The 18308-nt window shown below is 49.6% G+C and overlaps 7 protein-coding genes across 7 annotated transcripts; 4 read left to right on the top strand and 3 right to left on the bottom strand.

Moving 5' to 3' along the window:
- The first annotated feature begins 1441 nt into the window (after positions 1-1441).
- Positions 1442-4426, top strand: PHATRDRAFT_47193 (predicted protein). The gene is made up of 4 exons (XM_002181405.1): positions 1442-2062; positions 2135-3686; positions 3765-3975; positions 4061-4426. The coding sequence occupies exons 1-4, from the start codon at positions 1843-1845 to the stop codon at positions 4205-4207; spliced, it is 2130 nt and encodes a 709-aa protein (XP_002181441.1). The 5' UTR covers positions 1442-1842; the 3' UTR covers positions 4208-4426.
- On the bottom strand, positions 4393-6450 carry PHATRDRAFT_47192 (predicted protein). Its single transcript, XM_002181223.1, has one exon. The coding sequence runs from the start codon at positions 6237-6239 to the stop codon at positions 4425-4427; it is 1815 nt and encodes a 604-aa protein (XP_002181259.1). The 5' UTR covers positions 6240-6450; the 3' UTR covers positions 4393-4424.
- Positions 6451-7173: 723 nt separating this feature from the next.
- On the top strand, positions 7174-7840 carry PHATRDRAFT_7072 (predicted protein; the record flags this gene model as incomplete). The annotated part of the gene is made up of 2 exons (XM_002181404.1): positions 7174-7248; positions 7388-7840. Coding segments are annotated over 2 exons (528 nt in total), but the record flags the coding sequence as incomplete, so codon positions are not given.
- Positions 7841-8322: 482 nt separating this feature from the next.
- Positions 8323-10774, bottom strand: PHATRDRAFT_21420 (predicted protein; the record flags this gene model as incomplete). Its single annotated transcript, XM_002181222.1, has 4 exons — positions 8323-8912; positions 8987-9727; positions 9785-10422; positions 10515-10774. Coding segments are annotated over 4 exons (2229 nt in total), but the record flags the coding sequence as incomplete, so codon positions are not given.
- Positions 10775-11501: 727 nt separating this feature from the next.
- On the top strand, positions 11502-11765 carry PHATRDRAFT_13700 (predicted protein; the record flags this gene model as incomplete). Its single annotated transcript, XM_002181403.1, has 1 exon — positions 11502-11765. The coding sequence occupies one exon, from the start codon at positions 11502-11504 to the stop codon at positions 11763-11765; it is 264 nt and encodes an 87-aa protein (XP_002181439.1).
- A 272-nt stretch (positions 11766-12037) lies between these two features.
- On the bottom strand, positions 12038-13477 carry PHATRDRAFT_54703 (udp-n-acetylglucosamine pyrophosphorylase; the record flags this gene model as incomplete). Its single annotated transcript, XM_002181221.2, has 2 exons — positions 12038-12118; positions 12140-13477. 2 exons carry the CDS (start codon positions 13475-13477, stop codon positions 12038-12040), a joined length of 1419 nt encoding a protein of 472 aa, XP_002181257.1.
- Positions 13478-15179: 1702 nt separating this feature from the next.
- Positions 15180-18199, top strand: PHATRDRAFT_47188 (predicted protein). The gene is made up of 4 exons (XM_002181402.1): positions 15180-15805; positions 15876-16980; positions 17054-17910; positions 17976-18199. The coding sequence occupies exons 1-4, from the start codon at positions 15197-15199 to the stop codon at positions 18153-18155; spliced, it is 2751 nt and encodes a 916-aa protein (XP_002181438.1). The 5' UTR covers positions 15180-15196; the 3' UTR covers positions 18156-18199.
- Positions 18200-18308: the final 109 nt, after the last annotated feature.

The following is an 18308-nucleotide window of genomic DNA, read 5'->3' as shown; positions in this document are numbered from 1 at the left end:
TGGGACCGTTGGGCGCCTACGCCTTGGGTGTCGTCAGTGCGATTGGAGTAGCCGTCGTCTTGCGATGGCCACCGCGGAAATCGCAACGCACACCGCTGTCACGTTCCGACCAAGGCACTCCAAGATTTCGTTCGTCAACGCCAGCTCCTCTGCCCCCAGGAGCACTGGAGCGACCTTGGCAGTTAGTCGATCCCGATGAGCCGAATATGATGGCGTTGGAGGAAGTGACGGAACCGCCTCTTGCATCACAACTCCCACGGCGAGGGTCTACTAGTATCTCCACTCCAGAGCTAGTAGACGAACGGCCGGCAATGTATGAGCAACTATTCCGAAAGAAGTTGACCTTTGGACGCCAAGTCTTGCTGTTTCAACTAGGTGTGCTGTCGACGATATTGTGGTTGCCATCCACCTATTTGCCAGTGGTCCGAATCACGTATTCGGGAGCATTGGTTGACTTTCTGAAAAGTTCCCATCTACAAGTTTACTTGTGGGATATACCGATTATGCTTTCAAAAGAAGGGTTACATTCGGGAACGGCCTATTGGATTGTGGGCGTGATTGGAATGATATTATTGGGTACCGTCGTGGTCATACCGTTGCTCGCGACGTGTTTGTGCACTCTAATCTGGGTAGCCGAGGGTGGTTGGTCGACGCACAGCCGTACGTGGCTGTTCTGCATTCAACCGGCCCTTGGCAGTCTCGTCTTTTCTGTTGCACTCTTTATGACATCACACGCATTGTTTCCAATTGGCAGCGTTTTGTTTCGGATGGACGGGCACGGTGCGAGGATTTGTGATCATGTAAAGGAAAGCTGGGATGTGCCCTGTTTGGCAGTGAAGGGAACGCTACTGCCCGGCGCCTGGTCCTATCTCTTGCACTCGGTGATTCTCGAAGTGTTTGTGCTGCTAACGTTGCGTTGGAGTTGAAGCTTAGGTGCTGCGGCACCGGCATCAACGAATGACAGAATTTGGATAAGTTGTGGATACGCACGCATCCCTAACCGTTAATCGAGTGCTCGTGTCAGCATTCGTTGGCGGACTCTAATTGTGTGCAAGAGAGAGACTTGTATGCTAGAGTCACGACGGTGGCTCTAGCGTTGTTGGTGACGGACAACATGGGTCGATTGTCTAAATTGTCTTCGGTGGGGGCAGAAAACTCTCTTACACACAATTCGATTCCGCCAACAAATGCTGACACGAGCACTCGATTTACGGTTAGGGGGGGGGGGGGGCAGTTACAGTCACTGTCGTGAGGTTTTGGTGTCATGTCATTGCGAAACTACCCGCTACACTTCATATCCGGGTTCCGTTCGGGGATTGGATCGTGTATGTCACAGTCAACGACATCATCTCTCGTCGTAGACGCACGACGTGCGGGCGGAATTTCGAGTCAGACTGGAATATCCGCAGTTTGGATCCTTGAGAGTGACACTGCGTCTATTCTTCTGTACGCGGGGTTGTGGAGGGGTAGGAGGGCGGGCATCGTTTAGAGTGCTTTTTCGGTGAACGGTAACTGTAAGGTAACCTCGGCGAATTCTCGTCCCCCGTATAGTATCGAACAGTAAACGCCGTAGCTTGACCTCTCGACGTGTTTCTTTCACCATCCCGGTCATCGTAGTTGCAGTTCCTTCCGTGATCGATTCCCACACACGACCTCACTACCAGTCGTTCTTACTCGAAACCGTTCAACATCCACCGACTATCAACGTAGAAATAGCGGTCCGATTCTTCGTCGTGGGAGAAAATCATCAAACGCAAGATCTGGGTTGTGGATTCCTGGATTTGCGCTCAAAGTTTTTGCGTTTCCTCGTAACGTAGAAACTTACCGCAACACATCACAATCATGTCCGCTTTCCTCAGGCACTGCAGTTCCTGGTTGCAACTAGTCCTATGGGTATTGTTACCTAGCTTGCTTTGGAAAACCGACGCCTTTTCCACCCACAAACCATTCGTGACGATGCCGTTACTGGTGGCAACCGACGGGTCTCCCGCGTCTCGACAATTGAGTCCGGCATTACGGCAACAGTCTCCACGCCACCAAAAACTGCCGCTCGGAATTGACAGTGAGCTAGAAGCACACTCGCGTCGCTTCCAGATGCTCTCGAGTAGTACACGCACGACACGACGTTCCGCAGTTGCGGGTGAAGGCAGCGAAGAACGATTCCGCAACGGCAGCAGGACTCCACCACCGCCGCCGAATGGGGAAAACTTGATCTCGGCGAGTGCGGCAGCGGCGGAACGCTTCGCCAAGGCGGCACCTCTCGACGAAATTGCGCCTTCCGCACCGGGCAGTAAGCTACGCAAACTCAAAGATCTCATGTGGGTCCGGGAAGCTCTGGAAGACTTGACGGCGGCCGAATTCGCTTGCACGGTGGAGGCCTCGCACCACAAACAGGACGAAACTGTGTCTCGGCGACGCAAACGCGCCGTTGATTACGAAAAATTACTCGGACAGCTCAATCGCCGGATTCGCGATTTGGGCTGTGAGCCTGTAGAGGCTCCCAAGACGAACGACGACGAGGTTACCGACGAAGCTGTCGTTCCCAGTGGACAAGTGGAACCGGATGTGGGTGCCGGTACGCTCGTCTACTCACTCAAACAACGTCAGGCTTTATTGGATCGTTTGTTTCGTACGCGTCAACTTCTCCTGGAAGTCATTCAAGGCTACGAACTGGAAATCGATCCGATGGATTCCTTTACCATCAGTTTGCCTTCGATTCGCGTAGAAATCCCACGAGAAGAAGATCCTTCCTCACCCGGTCCCAAATTGTACGTGCGCGATGATGGTACCGTTGACTGGGACGGAGCATTACAAGACCAAGCTGCCATGAAAAAATTCGGAACCGCGGTTTGGGCACGCATCAATGGACGAGATCCTGAATCTCTCGACGGTGAACAGCGCAATCCCCAAAATGCCAATATTGGCTCATCTGCTGTCATTGACGCAGAAATCGAGTCGGCCACGGGCGCTGCCGTTGTGGGAGAAGTTCGTGAGGTCGAAAAGCCAACCGTGACGGCCAAAATTGAAGAAACTCCAGAAATAATTAGGGCTCGTCAACGCTTGGAGATCCTCACCGCGGATTTGGCCAAAATGGAAGCGGATTACATTGCGCTGATCAGCTCCGCCATTGCTCCGGGACAAGCTGTGGCCAACGTCAACCTAGCCAATCTCGAGCCTGCGCAACGTAGCAGAATTCGTGAATCCACCGAAGGCATTGATGTTATGAAGGAAAAGGTCTCGTTTCAAACTCTAGTGTACGAACTCGAAAGGGTATACACTTATTTAGTGGGAGAGATGGGTAATCCTGCCCAAAATGGGTACATTCCATTGCAAGATCGATTGAATGTAGCAGAATTTGGGTTGCTAGAATCTCAAATTGATAGCTTCCATCGACAACTGGACGAGGGTAGCTCATCGCTCGATACAGACGTCATGGCGGTCGTCTTGGAGCAAATGATTGATTTTAAACGACGATTGGGAATCGACTACTTTGTGGCTGGTTTGTCGTTTGACAGGGACGCGATAAAACGGTATATGAGTGAATTACTGGAAAAGACCAAGAAAGGTTTAGCCTTTTACGTCAAGGGCGTTCGCCTCTTCTGGAATGATATCATATTTTGCTTGAGTCTGATCAACCGCGCCGCACAAGGGTATACTCTCAAGCCTCGAGAAGTACGCACAATTCGGTACGTATGGGTTGTCATTTATGTTCCGTCGCGGATATGCTGAGCTTTTTCTCAAACGTTTTTTTTCGTTTTGGACAGACGAACCTTCAAGGATTTTTTTACATTTATTCCGTTTGTGATTATCTTGTTGATTCCGTTGTCGCCCATCGGCCACGTTCTTGTCTTTGGTGCTATCCAGCGATTCTACCCCGACTTTTTCCCCAGTTGCTTTACCGAGCAACGTCAGAACTTGCTGCAGCTGTACGAGAACGCTGAATACAAGGAGTTTACAATTGATGAAAACTGGAAGGTAAGTCTCCGTTTGTTGCCCTTGGCACAAGAAAATGGACAAAAACGTTGCCGTCCTTTCGACTTACACTGGCATTCGTCGGTAGGAAAAAATGTCGCGAATGTCGGAAGCTGCCGTTTACTTTGGAGCCAACACATCACGAGCATTGTTTGAAAAGATGGCCAGCATGGTCCGGGGACAGAGTGGTGCAGCTACCGACGCCACTACCGAGAAGAATGGAAAAGAGCAATAACGACGGAATATGCTTATCTTTTGCGTGTAAATGAATTTAGTGAAACAGACGGACGAATCCAAACATGCTCACATTCAAGACTTTCAGAGCCACCCAATGACTCAACTTGCAAACTCCGATCCCGACTACACTACCTCAGACTCTACAAGAAAATGTGGCAGTTTGACTCCAGACCAAATCTACATCGTTGTTTTCACATCGCGAGTTGATTAAAAGCTTACTCCTCTTCGTCGTAGTACTCTTCCTCTTCGTACTCGTATTCATCGTCAAATTCCGCCTCTTCCTCGACCACCTCGTCCGCTGCTTCCTCGTCGCGGGCCTCGGGTTCATCTGTAGCATCCATATCTTCCCGACTCTCCGTGGCTACCACGGGTTCGTCTTCCACTTCGGTGGCTTCGTCCGGCTCCAACGACTTGCCTTCCAAATTGAGTCCCTTTTGCAACATCTCTGGAGACAAGGAAGCGCCCATGCGGGAAGGCAGGAACAGACCGTAGGCGTCCAGTTTACTCGAAGTCTTTTTCACCATGGCCCGTGTTTGCGGCAATAGCTCTTCGCTGTAGAACTCACACCACTTTTTCAACAATTCGGGGTCCCCTCCCTTGAGGTCGGACGACTTGAGAGCACGGTTCAAGGCAATGGCAACCGAAGTGGTCAACCCGATTAAATCCGAAGCCACCCGCTCGGCGGCGATCGCCGTGTTTTCGCACGCCTCGTCTTCCTTCAGTTGGCAAGCAACACCGGCCTTCAGCAACATAGCGGCAGCTTCCAAATGCTCCGACCGGAGCGACGTTGTCGTAATGGCCTTAGGGGGCTTCTTTTTATCTAGTTTAGGTTCCTGGGAGATTTCGTCAAAGAGCCCTCCGAAACACTGCGCGCGCAGCAAGACGTAATGTGCGTAGCGGGACATGAAGGCCCGAAACTTGATATTTTCCGGATTCGATTCGCCGGCCAAGAGCTGTTTGGAGTTGAAGTACTTGTCTTTTCGCTTGGGATCGCGGGTGCGTCGGAGTTCGCGCAGGCGTGCTTTGAGTGCGGCGGCGTGCTCGGGAGCGCCATCCGCAGAAAAGCGATGCAGAATATAGAGTGACTTGATGGTCGTGCGCCAGTCTTTTTCGGCCATTTTGCCCCATAGCTTGCGGAGGACGGCATCGTAGATATCGTAGCGTGGACTAATCTGGTAGGTGACGCCAACTAGACGTTCGACGTGCTTTCCCTTAACGGGGGTGTCATCCGGTCGCGTTGCCTTGAGCATGACTTGTTCAAGCTCCGAACTGGTGAGTCCTTTGACTTCCCGGTAAATGTTTGCCGTGAGACCCGAAGTCGTTTGGCGAGCCACGCTTAGTGACGATCCCACCGCTTCCCGCACAGCAGACGGATCGGGGAGCGAGTTCCGAAAGGCAGTAATACCCTTGGTGAACGTTGCCGCAGCCCCGGGACTTTGTTTTCCGTAAGGTACGACCGATCCTGGTCTACCAGCGGGGCGACCTCCTCGGCCAGATCTCGGGGGAGGCCCACGACGCGATGACGGGGGAGTTCCTCGCTTGGTCGGTTTGGCCGGACCCCGTGACCGAGGACGCGTATACTCGTCGTCATATTCGTCTTCTTCCTCAATCACACGGGTCGGACGCGAAGGACGTTTCCTGGAAGGCGGAGCCCTCGCATTCCGCGACGACGCGGGAGGAGGACGTCTCGATGAAGCCGATCTCCGAGTAGGGGGAGCCAATTCCTGTTCTTCCTCGTCCCCGTAAACACCGTCTTCTTCCTCTTCTTCCAGATCCATTGAAAAACCCAGATCGTCCTCTTCCTCTTCCACGTCGTCTTCTTCCTCCAGAACTCGTCTACGAGAAACCGGAGCTTGGCGACTACTGCTACTACGACTACCGCTGACACCCCCCGCGGTACCCGGACGCCGCCCACTGGGTCGTGGAGTCCGGCTAGGCTTTTTCGCTTGCACTGCGAACAGGACGCCCGCATCCAATAACGTCGTTGCCATGGCCACAACGGCCACAAGCGTTGCTGGTAGAAACCGCATGATGGCTTGGAGTACGGATAGGTGAGACTGCTTCGGCTCGACAAAGGACAATTGGTGTAGATCCTTGTCAATGTGCAAAAAGCGCAACCTGGGCAGAAGACACTTCAGAAGTCGATCGTGCGGTGCAGTGAAATACAGTGCAGTACAGTGCGATACAGTGTTTGTGTTCGTGTAGTGTTGGACGATAGCCTGGAAAGGTCGAAGGACCCCAACACCCGAAAAGTAAAAACCCAATTCAATTGCAAGCGTTCACAGTCACACGCATTTCTAACAGTAAACCGCCTTCACTGGGAGAGTCCGCGAAATACAGAGCGAAAGGTCGGGGGTCGCGAGGCCATCAACACGTGGAGGTAAAGTAAGCATAGGTTTGTGGTTTGCTTGACTGTGAGTCGTCCGGACGAGCTACTCTCAAACTACCGGTGACTTTTCTCGCTGTTCGCTTTCAACGGATTGACCAGCGGACGGTGTTGGTGGATGGATAACCCGGTTCCCCAAACGGAGCCTTTCCCGGCCAATGCCGTAGTGCGGGCGATAGCTAGCTAGAAACTGACAGCGAAACAGTAACTGTAAGTACACACTACCTATTCTACTAGCTAGCTCTAGAGAGGTGCACTGGTGCAGGATAACGTCGTCTGTCTGTCACCTGAACGTTCGTCAGAAAACCAACAGTATTAGAATGGTAGCTGCAAGATCTCTCTCCTGGAGAGACCGGTGTCGCTTCTCAAACCAGGGTTCCCTTGTTCGTTACCCCGTTCGCACCAAGCAAATAACGGTAACTGCAAATCAAACGCCATGGGAAGGAATTGCGTTGCGTGCGCTTATACTAACTGTACCCTGCTCTAGCCGTAGCTGTACCTGTCGGTACCTATCCACACCTATCCACACCACAACATCACCGTCATCGATCATGAGTGACGATAACGTGGTGGAACACAAACGAAAGCGACCAAATGTTCTGATAACGGGAACGCCCGGGACGGGAAAGACGGCCACGGCCTCCTTACTGGCGGTAAGCGACATTGGTAACACACACTCTGTCCTTGGTGACGTGTGACGCGATGGCAGCGGCGACGAACACAACCATGGGCAACTGCATCATCGGCAACTATTCTTCGCGCACTCACTGTGGAACGTCGCGCCATTTTCAGGAACGCTTGGGCATGAAACACGTGAGTCCGGGAGACTTGGCGAAAGAACACAAGCTCTACGAAGGACGCGACGAGGAACTGGATACCAATATTTTGGACGAAGACAAACTAATCGACTTGCTGGAAAACATCCTGGAAGAAGCCGAACAAGAAGGCGTGGGCGTGGTTGTCGATTTCCACGTTTGCGAAATATTTCCCGAGCGTTGGTTCGACTTGGTACTGGTACTGCGTGCTCGTACCGAAGTTCTCTTCGATCGCCTCACCACACGAGCGTATTCGGAAAAGAAACGGGCCGAGAACATGGAATCGGAGATCATGCAAGTTATTTTAGACGAAGCTCGCGAATCATACGATCCACTGATTGTGCATGAAGTACCATCTAATACACTGGAAGAAATGGAAAGCAATATTGAACGAGTCCGACTCTGGAGTCAGCAATGGATTACTGACCACGAGACGGTTGAAACCTAGAGAGTGTACAAACCGCCCAAACCCCCCGCGATGTAAAGTAGTCTGAAATGTAGAATAAAAATCAAACCACTAGCAATCTTGCGTTACTCCAGTGCCGGTAAAAGAGGGAAACGTTGTTGAATTGCTGTTGCCCAGTCATTCTTCGCCGCTGCAGCCTCTGCGCCGAACGTCTTTAAAGCCGCATGGGCATCGAGACACGTTTGCACGGTAACAAGTTTTGAATCCATTCCTCCTGTCGTAATCAAAGCAGCGGCATCGGCAGCTGATCCAGCTTTCGTCCCCACCAACGCCTGGGCAACTGCTGTGCGGAAGGGCAACGCAATGGTTGAACTTTTTCGAACCATGGTGGCTGCGGATTCAACAAAGTCTTCCACCGAGTGATTGTCCAAAAGTGTCGGCAGAGCATCGTCCAACACTGTGCGAGTAGGGCCCCTCAACTCGTTGAAGCTCTCTTTCTTACCAGCGAAATCTACAATCCTGGTGAAGAGCTCGCTACTGTCGGGATCAATAGCCCGCGCTTTGTAGAGAGCTTGCAGAGCCATCAGAACCTTTTTCCTTCGAATCGCCACGTCGTATTGTAAAATCCAGCTTTCCAGTCGCTTGGGAGCGTAGCGTGCTAGTGTAGCGGAGAACTTCCTTGCCTCGTCAAGCACATCCTTGTTCAAAAATTCCTTGCCGAACGGATCCTCATCTATTAATTGTGTTGAACCGCCTTTTGCATTCTTACTGTTGTTCTCAGCCTCGATTTTGTCTGCTTCTTTCTTCTCGGCGGTTTTCTTCTTCTTTCGAGCAACAGCTTTTGCCTTCTTGCGCTCGGCGGCGGACATTTTTGTATAGTCAGGTTCAGCCGTATCGTCCTCCAAAGGGTTATCAAACAGGTTCAGGTAAATTCGAACGATCCCGGAAGCTGCTGCACAGTAATAGTCCTCGCCGTACACTCGGTCTTCGAAGCGCAAAACACTCACGTATGAGCGCAAGGTAACTTTCCGTAAGCAATACGCGTGAAAATCAAACTGGTCCTCGTTGATATCGTCAAAGTGCTTAACGACAGCGCCTGGAAAGGAAAAAACAATGACGTGAGACTCTTCCTTCCAGAAACGCACGAATGGTAGTTAATATTCAACTTACTGTATTTCTTCAAGCTTCGACCCCATTCCTTCTTTTGCGCAAGACAAGCTGCTAGCTCAAGCTCATACCACGAGCATTGCATGTCAAACAGCTGCTTTTCTGGTTGACCTTCGTCTCGCGTGAACAAAGAAATTCGTTTCAATGCCTCCTCTTCCATGCCTGCTTGCAACATGTACTTGGTTGTCTGGTTGTTGATGTAACGATCTTGACGGTCCAATTCCCGTCCCTTGTCTAGGCATTCTACAGCCGCCTTGATATCACCTCCACTTTTTAGAAGTCGCGCTTTCAACTCGTAAACATCAACAGCCGTCGGTGTGTGCTCCAAGCATTTTTCCGAAAGAGTTATGCCGTCTGAGTACTCCCCAGCGATTTCGTGAAGTCCAGCCCGCAGGAACCAAGTCCACAGCAGGGTTGATGGCGGTTCGTCGTATTCATCGTTGGAAGAAAACTTTGAAGTCGTAGCGAGACATTCAGCATACCCATCAATCATTTTCACAATCATCCTATAAACTGGATGCGCTTTGATATCCACCGGATCAGTTGGTCTGGTGTAGCGCCCGTTCACTTCGAGAAGTAAGAACGACTGTAGCTCTGAACATAGTGAAGGTACACCCTTCGATAGTTCCTTTCTGCAACGCTGATCCAAAACGTGCCGGAGATCATCGCCTTCTAGGATTGCCATGGGTATTCTTTGCACAGCATGGGATGTAGGAAATCTCGGCAATAGTTGTGTTTCATATACTTTGCGAATCATATCCTTCTCGTCTATCGTCAACGGTTTCATGGTCGCCAAAGTACGAGTTCCCGAAAGTCGCAGCGCTTCGTCGCAGATGCTGTCGTCGGTCAGCTCAAGTAGTGCACACATATAGAGAGAATGGATCCGATGGTCTTCCGTCATACCGCGTTCGAACATATCCAACACCGTATTTCGTGCTCCAGAAAAGTCATGGAGCTTGAGCTGGTACTCGGCCCGTCGCATCAACCAGGCACCGCGATCCAAAACGATATTCTCGCACACTACTAAGTGGTCCAATGCCGCCTTGTAATTGTTTGGAATTTCGGCCAAAATACTATTTCGGTACAGAGCAAGTTCGCTAGACTCATAACACCGCCCAAGCTCCGCAGATCCTTCGGACAAAGTGCCGAGATAAATATCAATCACCTTGACTGCCCCTTCCAAGTCTCCAGTCATGTGACGAGCCATAGCGAAGGCCATCCAGTTGATCTTTGCGTTGGGTTTGAGACTCAAAAGCGTGTTGCGGGAGGCGGCGAAGCCGTCCAAGTCACGCATTTGGATCTGTAGCATGGACAAATCCCTGAGGATCTGTAAGTTTTCCATGTCGATCCGTAAAGCCTGCTTATAAGCTTTGATCGCTTCGTTGTATTTCCGATCGGAACGATACAGCAAACCATAAACGTGCCAGCACACGTGTGATCTGATCGAAAAAGACGACACGACAGCGTTGTGAGAATCGATCCAGGCGTCTTGCCAAAGCTGCCACGGCATCGAAAAAGCAGATAAACATACCGCATATCATGCGCCAACGCCTCTTTGACTAGAGCATGGGCTTCTTCACGTTTCGACATATAGTTCAGCGTCAGTCCCTTCATAGCTAGGGTTTCTCCATGTTTGGGGAACTTCTTAAGTACGGCATCGGCTTGCTTAATCGCCTTTTTGTACTGTTTCATTTCGTAGTGTTTGACGACACCCCTGAAAAGATCAGCCTCCTTTTTGGGCAGCGGACGACCGGACCCCGCCTGTGGATTATCGTCGATAATTTGCGTCATTATGGGGTAGACGTATTAACTGTAAAGGGAGTTCGGCTGAAAAAAGGTGGGACTTGCAATTTGTGAGCATCTCAGGCCGTTGGAAGAGAAGACCAAATTTCGTCATTTTGGTTTTGCATCATTCCTCCAAACTCACCTTCAGACAACTCGATAGCACTAAGTCCAGCAAGTGCACTTGATTGTTGAAAAGTCACCGCACTCGAGTACTTCGAATGCCTTCCAATGGTGTCCAGTTAAGGGGATAGCCGACAAGAGTAGGCTGCCCCTGCCATCGCGACCAATTGCCACACATTTTTTGCTCTCACAGTCAAAGGTGTGGCTCGAGGATTTTGTCACATTTCCAGCATATGTTGGAGGGACAGGCTTTAGACATTGCAAGTCGACATTTGTATATATAGAAGAAACATGAGAGATGAATACAAGCCAATAAAACATGACGAGGTATCGACGAAAGGTGTTCTTGTCAGTCGTTGAGTCTCGGTCTGGGTGTCGTACGACTTCGGAGAAGAGAGGAAATCCCATAAAATAGGCTGCTTTTGACTGTGTGCGTCTGTATTCTATACGCTCGCTTTATATTACTTCGGGTTGTCGTGGACGGACGAAAAAGCGAAGAATCTCACGCCCGGCTTCCAACATGACAATCTCCACAAAACGTTGACGTGTGAAACTCTTTTGCGAATACGAAAGTCCCTGCCACCTTTGGTACTTCACACAATATCATAGACTCATGGTCGTACCTGCCACCCGAGCGAAAGCCTTGTCTCTGTATCGCCAGCTCTTGAGAGGCGCCGAAAAGATGCCGACGCCCAATCGGAGAAAGTTTGTCGTGAAAAAGACACGCACCGAGTTTCGATCCAACAAGAGCCTGACAGACCCAGACGAAATCCAGTTCTGTATTCGGTTGGCCGATACCAATCTTGATACTGTTATGATACAAGCCGAGCATCTGACGAGGCTAATGAAAGACCCAACGTATCATGCCGACATATAATGATCACAATTTCCCTTTCATTCTCCCTCATTGGGCGCTCAGGTTTCCTACGTCGTCCCCTCGTCCATTTATACATCAACTCCGGGGACTAATAAATTGCATTTGTTGTGTTTGTGTTTTTCTTGCAGTTAATACAATGCAATAGAATCAACATGTTTTGAAACGATCCATGGTTCGACAGGAACATGGTTGTCCAACGTTTATACAATTCAATTTGAATTTACACCTCCGATACATTGGCAGCTAGCATTCAAGCAAAGGTAGAAATTTCGTCATAGGCTAAACGGACAGGCAACATCCTGACCTTCATAGTGCTCCAATCCTTCTCCGCCATAGGAAGTGAGTGGTGAAATCTCGCAAACACCATCATCCACCTTTCCGATCAAGTTACCACCAGCATTTTTGATCCATTTTTTAGCCTGATCGGAAGCCATGGCTCGAGCCGTATCTGGACTGTCCGCTTCCGACCCTGCCTTATTCTTGACGGGCGAAAATTCTTCGCTTCGTTCAATTTCAAAAACGGCCATATTCACGGAAAGGGGAAAGACGTCAAAAATAAAAGTCTCCAGCTTGATGCCGTTATTTTCGGTCGGGGCAACTGTGGATTGAGTAGCTGCGTCATAAAAGGGAATCTTCTTGTGCGCAATGTGATACATGTTGCCCATGTTGGGTAGAATCTTCTCTCTCAGAAAGTCTAAAGTATAAAAGTGATTGCAGATGTTGCCCGCTCCAAACAGCAATCGCCCGTCATCATCCGTGCTCTCCGCCATTTCTGTTGTGATTTCGGAATATTCCACGATACAAGGCTTCCCGCCTCGAGACGCCACAACTCCAACTTTTTCATGTGCGTGCGACTTCCACACAACCTTGTTGCCACAGTCGGCTCCTTGTCCGATGCAGTATCCGAGAAAGACCGGATCTGCTGGTTTGATCAAGGCATTGTCAATGCTAAATACGTGAAGATATCGGACACCCCTGGTCATCATATCTTGCAGCGCACCGGAGCGCTGCAAGGCAGGGTATATACCACCGTTGCCGTCGGGAGCGACGGCTACTTTCCCTGCTCGTTCGAGAATAATCTTACCGTCTTTCGTCAGGCAGGGAAGAGTTCCCTGCTGAAAGAAAAACACGTCACTCTCCGGCAGCCCAAAATACTCTTTGGAATGGAAGTATGCCACTGTCGCGTCGTGATTGAGGGGCGAGGTCATGACATAAAACGGTAAAGCAACATTTTCCTCACCGGCTAGTGCCGCAAGTTTTCGGATCCTCAGCGCCATCATGGCAAAGAGTGTCCGTTCGCTCGGTAGGCCAATACTGTACATGCCCTTGGGACCGTCAAATCCCAATCTAGTTCCTTGACCTCCGGCTAATACTAGGGTAGCTACTTGATTCTTTCGAATGGCTTCCATGCCCGTTGTGTAGGAATCTCGCACAAGCGTCTCATCAGTAGATCTACCAACAATATTGGTAGGAAAAGGCGCAATAGCTGTCTCGTCGGTGGGCTCTCCTTGGTCGATAGATTCGGCTGACTTCAATAAAATGGCAACGTTTTCAACCTGAATGTCCCGCAGCTGATGCAGAAAAGATGTCCTTTCCGTCGGCGACAATTGGGCGTAGTGTTGGAACACATGCTCCTGACCGGCCTGCACGTAGCGAGACCGAATTTCCGATTCGTCATCTGCGTCTGTGAACACGTTGCGGGTTTGATCCATCTTTCTTAGGTGCTGCGGCAGTCCGAAAGAACCTTATTCATGGGCGCTTATGATGGAAATCACAGGCAAGTGTATTTTATACTGCTTGTGAATAATTACAGCAAAACGACGAGTTTGTGTTTGCATTAGTCAGGATTATTCTCACGTGAGTTGGACGTACGCCAGACAGTTTCGCCTTGCAGTACCACGTGAGCGTACACGTTACCCGCTTGTCACGACAATACATACATTCTCCTGTAACAACAATACGTGGTGAAGGCAACTGAGAACCACCGTGAACTTTGTGACTATTTTGAACCGTGTAACTGTAAGCTATGGCGACCGGACATGGGTTTTATCTAGAATTTCTGTGCCTACCTGACGAGCCAATCATATGTCTTGCAGACCTTATCACAATCACAGCGTTTTTTTCGAAGATGGACTCGTGTCCCATCCAGCTCTTCAAGGATAATAAAAGATCTTTGCTTGTTGCTTAAATTATTCGAAATGCCAAGAAGAGAACTCACAAACAGCTCATTCTCATTCATTCCGCTATGATTTCCCCATTTTGAACGAAGAAGCCACAAAACTCTATGGAAACCGAGCTATGGAGTAAAGCAGCATTGGGAGTGAGTCGGACGCACCCTAAGAGAGGAAGCAAGTAACTATAAATACCAGGATAAAATCGCCTATTGACTTGCACTATATATTTTACGAGTCTCGAAAAAGAACAATCAAAAGTGCGGCCGTGAGATCAGTATGATGTAGCTTACAACTAACTAGCTAACAGTCAGCTCAAATACTGAAATAAAAAGCATGTGGAGAAAAAGAAGGTAAAAAGTATTCTCAAGGTGTCATCGCGGCGTGTATTGGATGCGGGTCTTGATGGCCGAAGCGTAGTTTACGGTTACATTACATCGATTATACCGCATATCACTCATCAAACTGATAGACTATTTATGTAGAAATTGATGCTTGAAAAGGGTTTCTGTGCCCGAACTATGATGTCGGACAGTCAACGTGAATGGCCGAAGAAAGGATATTCAGCGGTACCCATCAGGCCATTTATGTTCTGTCCTTCGGGAAATCATCCAAATTCCGATCATTCAAAATCATAAGAGAGAGGTTTCACGGCTACGGCTATTCTTTTCAATAAATAAAACAATTTTTTCTTTATATGTTGATTTCTTTGTTCGGAGGTACCTTACACATTCTTACAGTTAGGCACGTCTGCTGTCTTCTGTATATCCTACAAAAATTAATAAAGGTCCACTTGTGCGACACGTCATAATGCTTCAACAGTAAACCGCGTCATCTGAAGTCTGGCCAATCAATCGTGGCCGCAATAGGACATCGATCACCACCACGTTGTGACGGGCGGAGAGCCCTGCACACCAGAATTGCTGCTGCCGAAAGTTTCGGTAGATGCGACATTGCCCGCTTGCGCTGGAATCGACCAGTGAAATTAGTTCTATTTGCGTTTCTTCGACTTCAAGTCCGTCGTTAGGGTCATCGTCCTAGCGCCAGCTACTTACGCAGCTATCTCACAGTCAGGTGGTCAGCAACAAGCACTTGCTGGATTTGGAAACATATTGAAGGACAACCAGACGCCCGAGCTTTCGTCACCGTTTGACTGCGAGATAGCGGGCTGCGGAGAGAAGCGGCTCGATGAGTAGTAGGACGGAAAGCTGTCTCGTTTTACATCCGTCGTCGACGGAATTAGTGCAGGTATCCAGCGGGATGAACAGAAGTACGAGCGACTGCGACCGTACCTCGACCGAGCCAAGACGGCAAACCTTCACTGAGAATGATTGTGGCCAACAACAACAGCGGCAGCAGCAGCAAGGGCAAAAACTCCCAAAGAACAAATCCAAAGAGGCCGAACCGAATGTAGATGCCCCCCTACGAATCACGGATGGCACCGACAGTAGCTGCGCCCATTCTTCAATGTCCTCTTCGGAGTGTAGCTCCAATGTAGGTCTCACAATCAGCGCGATTGAGAAAACGACTCGGCGAATACGCTCATCACAACATTTTCCGCTGGCGGAAGTTTCGGTACCGAGCTCGATAGCTTCGCCGCCGTCGGATGCTTCTGTAGCGAACACTTGTACTGTGACGGAGATTTCTGAACCGGGAACTGCATTGAAGCGAGCAAGCGTTTTTTCGGAGGAAAGCTACCTTGCGCAATCTCTTCCGATGGCAGACAGTACTCCCAGCAAGCCGCAACACGAGAAAAATGCTGAGGCAGAAATCGACGATGAATTTGAATCAGCTCTTTTATCACAGCGGAAGAGCAGGGTCTTGTTCTCTCGTTTGCGAGAAGCCATACCCCAAGGTCGTCTATCGATAGTACGTGCTTTTCAGTAATGTCTGTGTATTTCAAAAACTGTTTTTACTCACTAGCTCTCTTGTCGTACAGATCGACCTGTCTCGAAGGGGTCTCGATGTCTCTCACGCGTTCCTCTTAAAGGAGGCAATCACTCACAGTCCACAGCTATCTGTTTTGAAGCTTGCTTACAATGAATTTTGCGACGAAGGGACTACTATTCTCGCAATGGCATTCTGTCAAAACGGGGTACATCACAAGCATTTGTCGGTAGTAGATCTGGCTTTCAACGAGATAGGCGATGTGGGGTGCGAGGCGCTGGCAGTACACGCTATGGCCGGGAACTACGTATTGCGTGCAATAGACCTTAGTGGAAATCAGATTGGAGAGCGGGGGGCGCTTTCTATTGCCGGTGCAATTTTACATGGCACTGGCTTGTCGCGATTGCACATGTCGGCGAACCGAATTGGATCTATGGGTGTGCAGGCCGTTGCTGGTGCAATCGCCAATCGAGATTCACGAATAGCTGAGACGGAGGCTGCGTTGACGGGGTCAACTGAAATTCACAGCATTGTTGATTTGCAGTTAGGAACAGTTCTGATAGCATCTGGAGGATTCGCTGCGATACCGGGAATGCTTGTGACAAATACTGCCCTGCGCTCGCTTTGCGTATCAAATAACAATCTTGACGATCAAGATATTCTATTGATGTCGCAAGCTCTGACACAAAACAAAAGGCTACCCTTGGAAGAGCTAGTACTTTCTTTCAATCAAATCACGTGTCAAGGTGTTGAGAATTTAATGAACTCTATATGGGGATCGACTACGTTGAAGAAAATAAAGCTGGACAATAACCGACTACGAGATCGGGGCGCACAGCTTTGTGCGGTTGTTCTGACATCAATTCCACTGCAATCACTTGATATTGGGTGTAACGCCGTGACGAGCGCCGGGATCAAAGCTTTGATGAAGAATGTATCCGAGAACAGTTCGCTAATTTCACTCGGGCTTGCTGGAATACACATCGATCAAAATTCTTCCAAGGCTGTATCGTATGCGTTGGCGTACAACACTTCGTTGCAAGCGGTTTACTTCGACAATTCTCACGCGGGGTATTCTGCTCAGCGACACATCGTTGCCGGAATTGTTTCCAACCAAAGTGCACCTTTACGATTGCTGACAGGCTTCCCTCTTGCGCGTACGTTTTTGAAATCTTTTTTACTCACGAGCCGTTTTGAGTTCATCTTACTTATGTTTTGCTTCTGCTACAGCCATTGCCGTCACCCTGGGAGTGCCACGGTTGCCGGAGGTTTGGTCGAACGACCAGGTGTTGGGTTTTTTCCGGCTTATGTGGCGCCAGTGGGCAATTAAAGCCGGACGCGGAAACGTTGGAAAAGGCGATATTCCCCGTGGACCAGCGCCTCCAGCGGCGGTTGCGGCAGCTGCCAAAGTCGCTTTTGCTTCGCTGGGAACTGCGCTTCAAACTCTATTTCAGACGGAAATGTACGAGAAACCAATTTCGGAACGCCCCTCGGTCGATCCTTCGGATACTGCTTTGTTGGAACGAAGTCTATCAGGAACCCTTGAGATCCCAAAATGTTCCTTCGTGAACGAGGACGAATTGAGCGAATGGGAAGGAGGAAAGTCGAAGATGGACGGCACCGATACACTGCCTTCTTCGGCGCATACACTATCCGTTCAGGAAACTTATGAGAATTCCGAGCGACGTAGTCGCAATTTACGCTGGCTAAGGTTGCACTTTCGTTCACTATCAGAGGTTGGGCGAATTCCTTTCAACAACGCCGAACTTTGGCATCTACATCAGTACTATTTCTCGCCACCGAATGTCGTGCTTCATGACTGCGATGGTCTGCATCACGAGGTAACGTCGACGCCTGCCCGCGGTATGGCAGCACCTTCAACACCAAATCAGCAGCCCAGCGCACCTGGAATGGGTCGCGCGATTTCCTTTCAATCGTTGGGAAATGCATTCTCTGTCTCCCGCTCCCTGTCACACGCTGGAGGGCACAAACGGCGATCTGAAAAGCAATGCCAATCAGAGGAACAACCCGCACTGAAACGCCCGAAAAATTCAAAGCCTAGGATCGCCTACTATCCAAGAATCATGGTGAGTTGCAATATTCGAGTAACTGGGTCTCTTGTGAAAGTTTTTTTGCTCACAAGCCGTTTCAGACCAAGCTACAGGCTCTTGGAAGTAGTCAAGCAGATCAAATACTAGCGTTGCTTCGACAGTTAAAATTCGCAGAAAGCTTGTTGTTTGCTGGAAAGAGTCTCTACTGTGATGAAGCTTCGATTGCTGATAACGAAGCTCATTACAGTGACGTCGAAATGATCCTGTTAGATCTTCTGTAGCGAGTTACTGCGATCTGTCAATAATTCTATAACTTCACATGATAGAGCTCATTTCAGGTTTTCACGTCACGGCAAATGGTCTGAAGGAGTTTACATTAAAGTCAATCGGCATTTTCCGTTTGCTTGGTCATTTAAACTTATCCATCGCGCGTG

The sequence above is a fragment of the Phaeodactylum tricornutum genome, chromosome 12 (genome assembly GCF_000150955.2).
Source record: "Phaeodactylum tricornutum CCAP 1055/1 chromosome 12, whole genome shotgun sequence".
In the NCBI taxonomy this organism is placed as follows: Eukaryota; Bacillariophyta; class Bacillariophyceae; order Surirellales; family Neidiaceae; genus Phaeodactylum; species Phaeodactylum tricornutum.
This window is presented reverse-complemented; position numbering and strand designations above follow the sequence as displayed.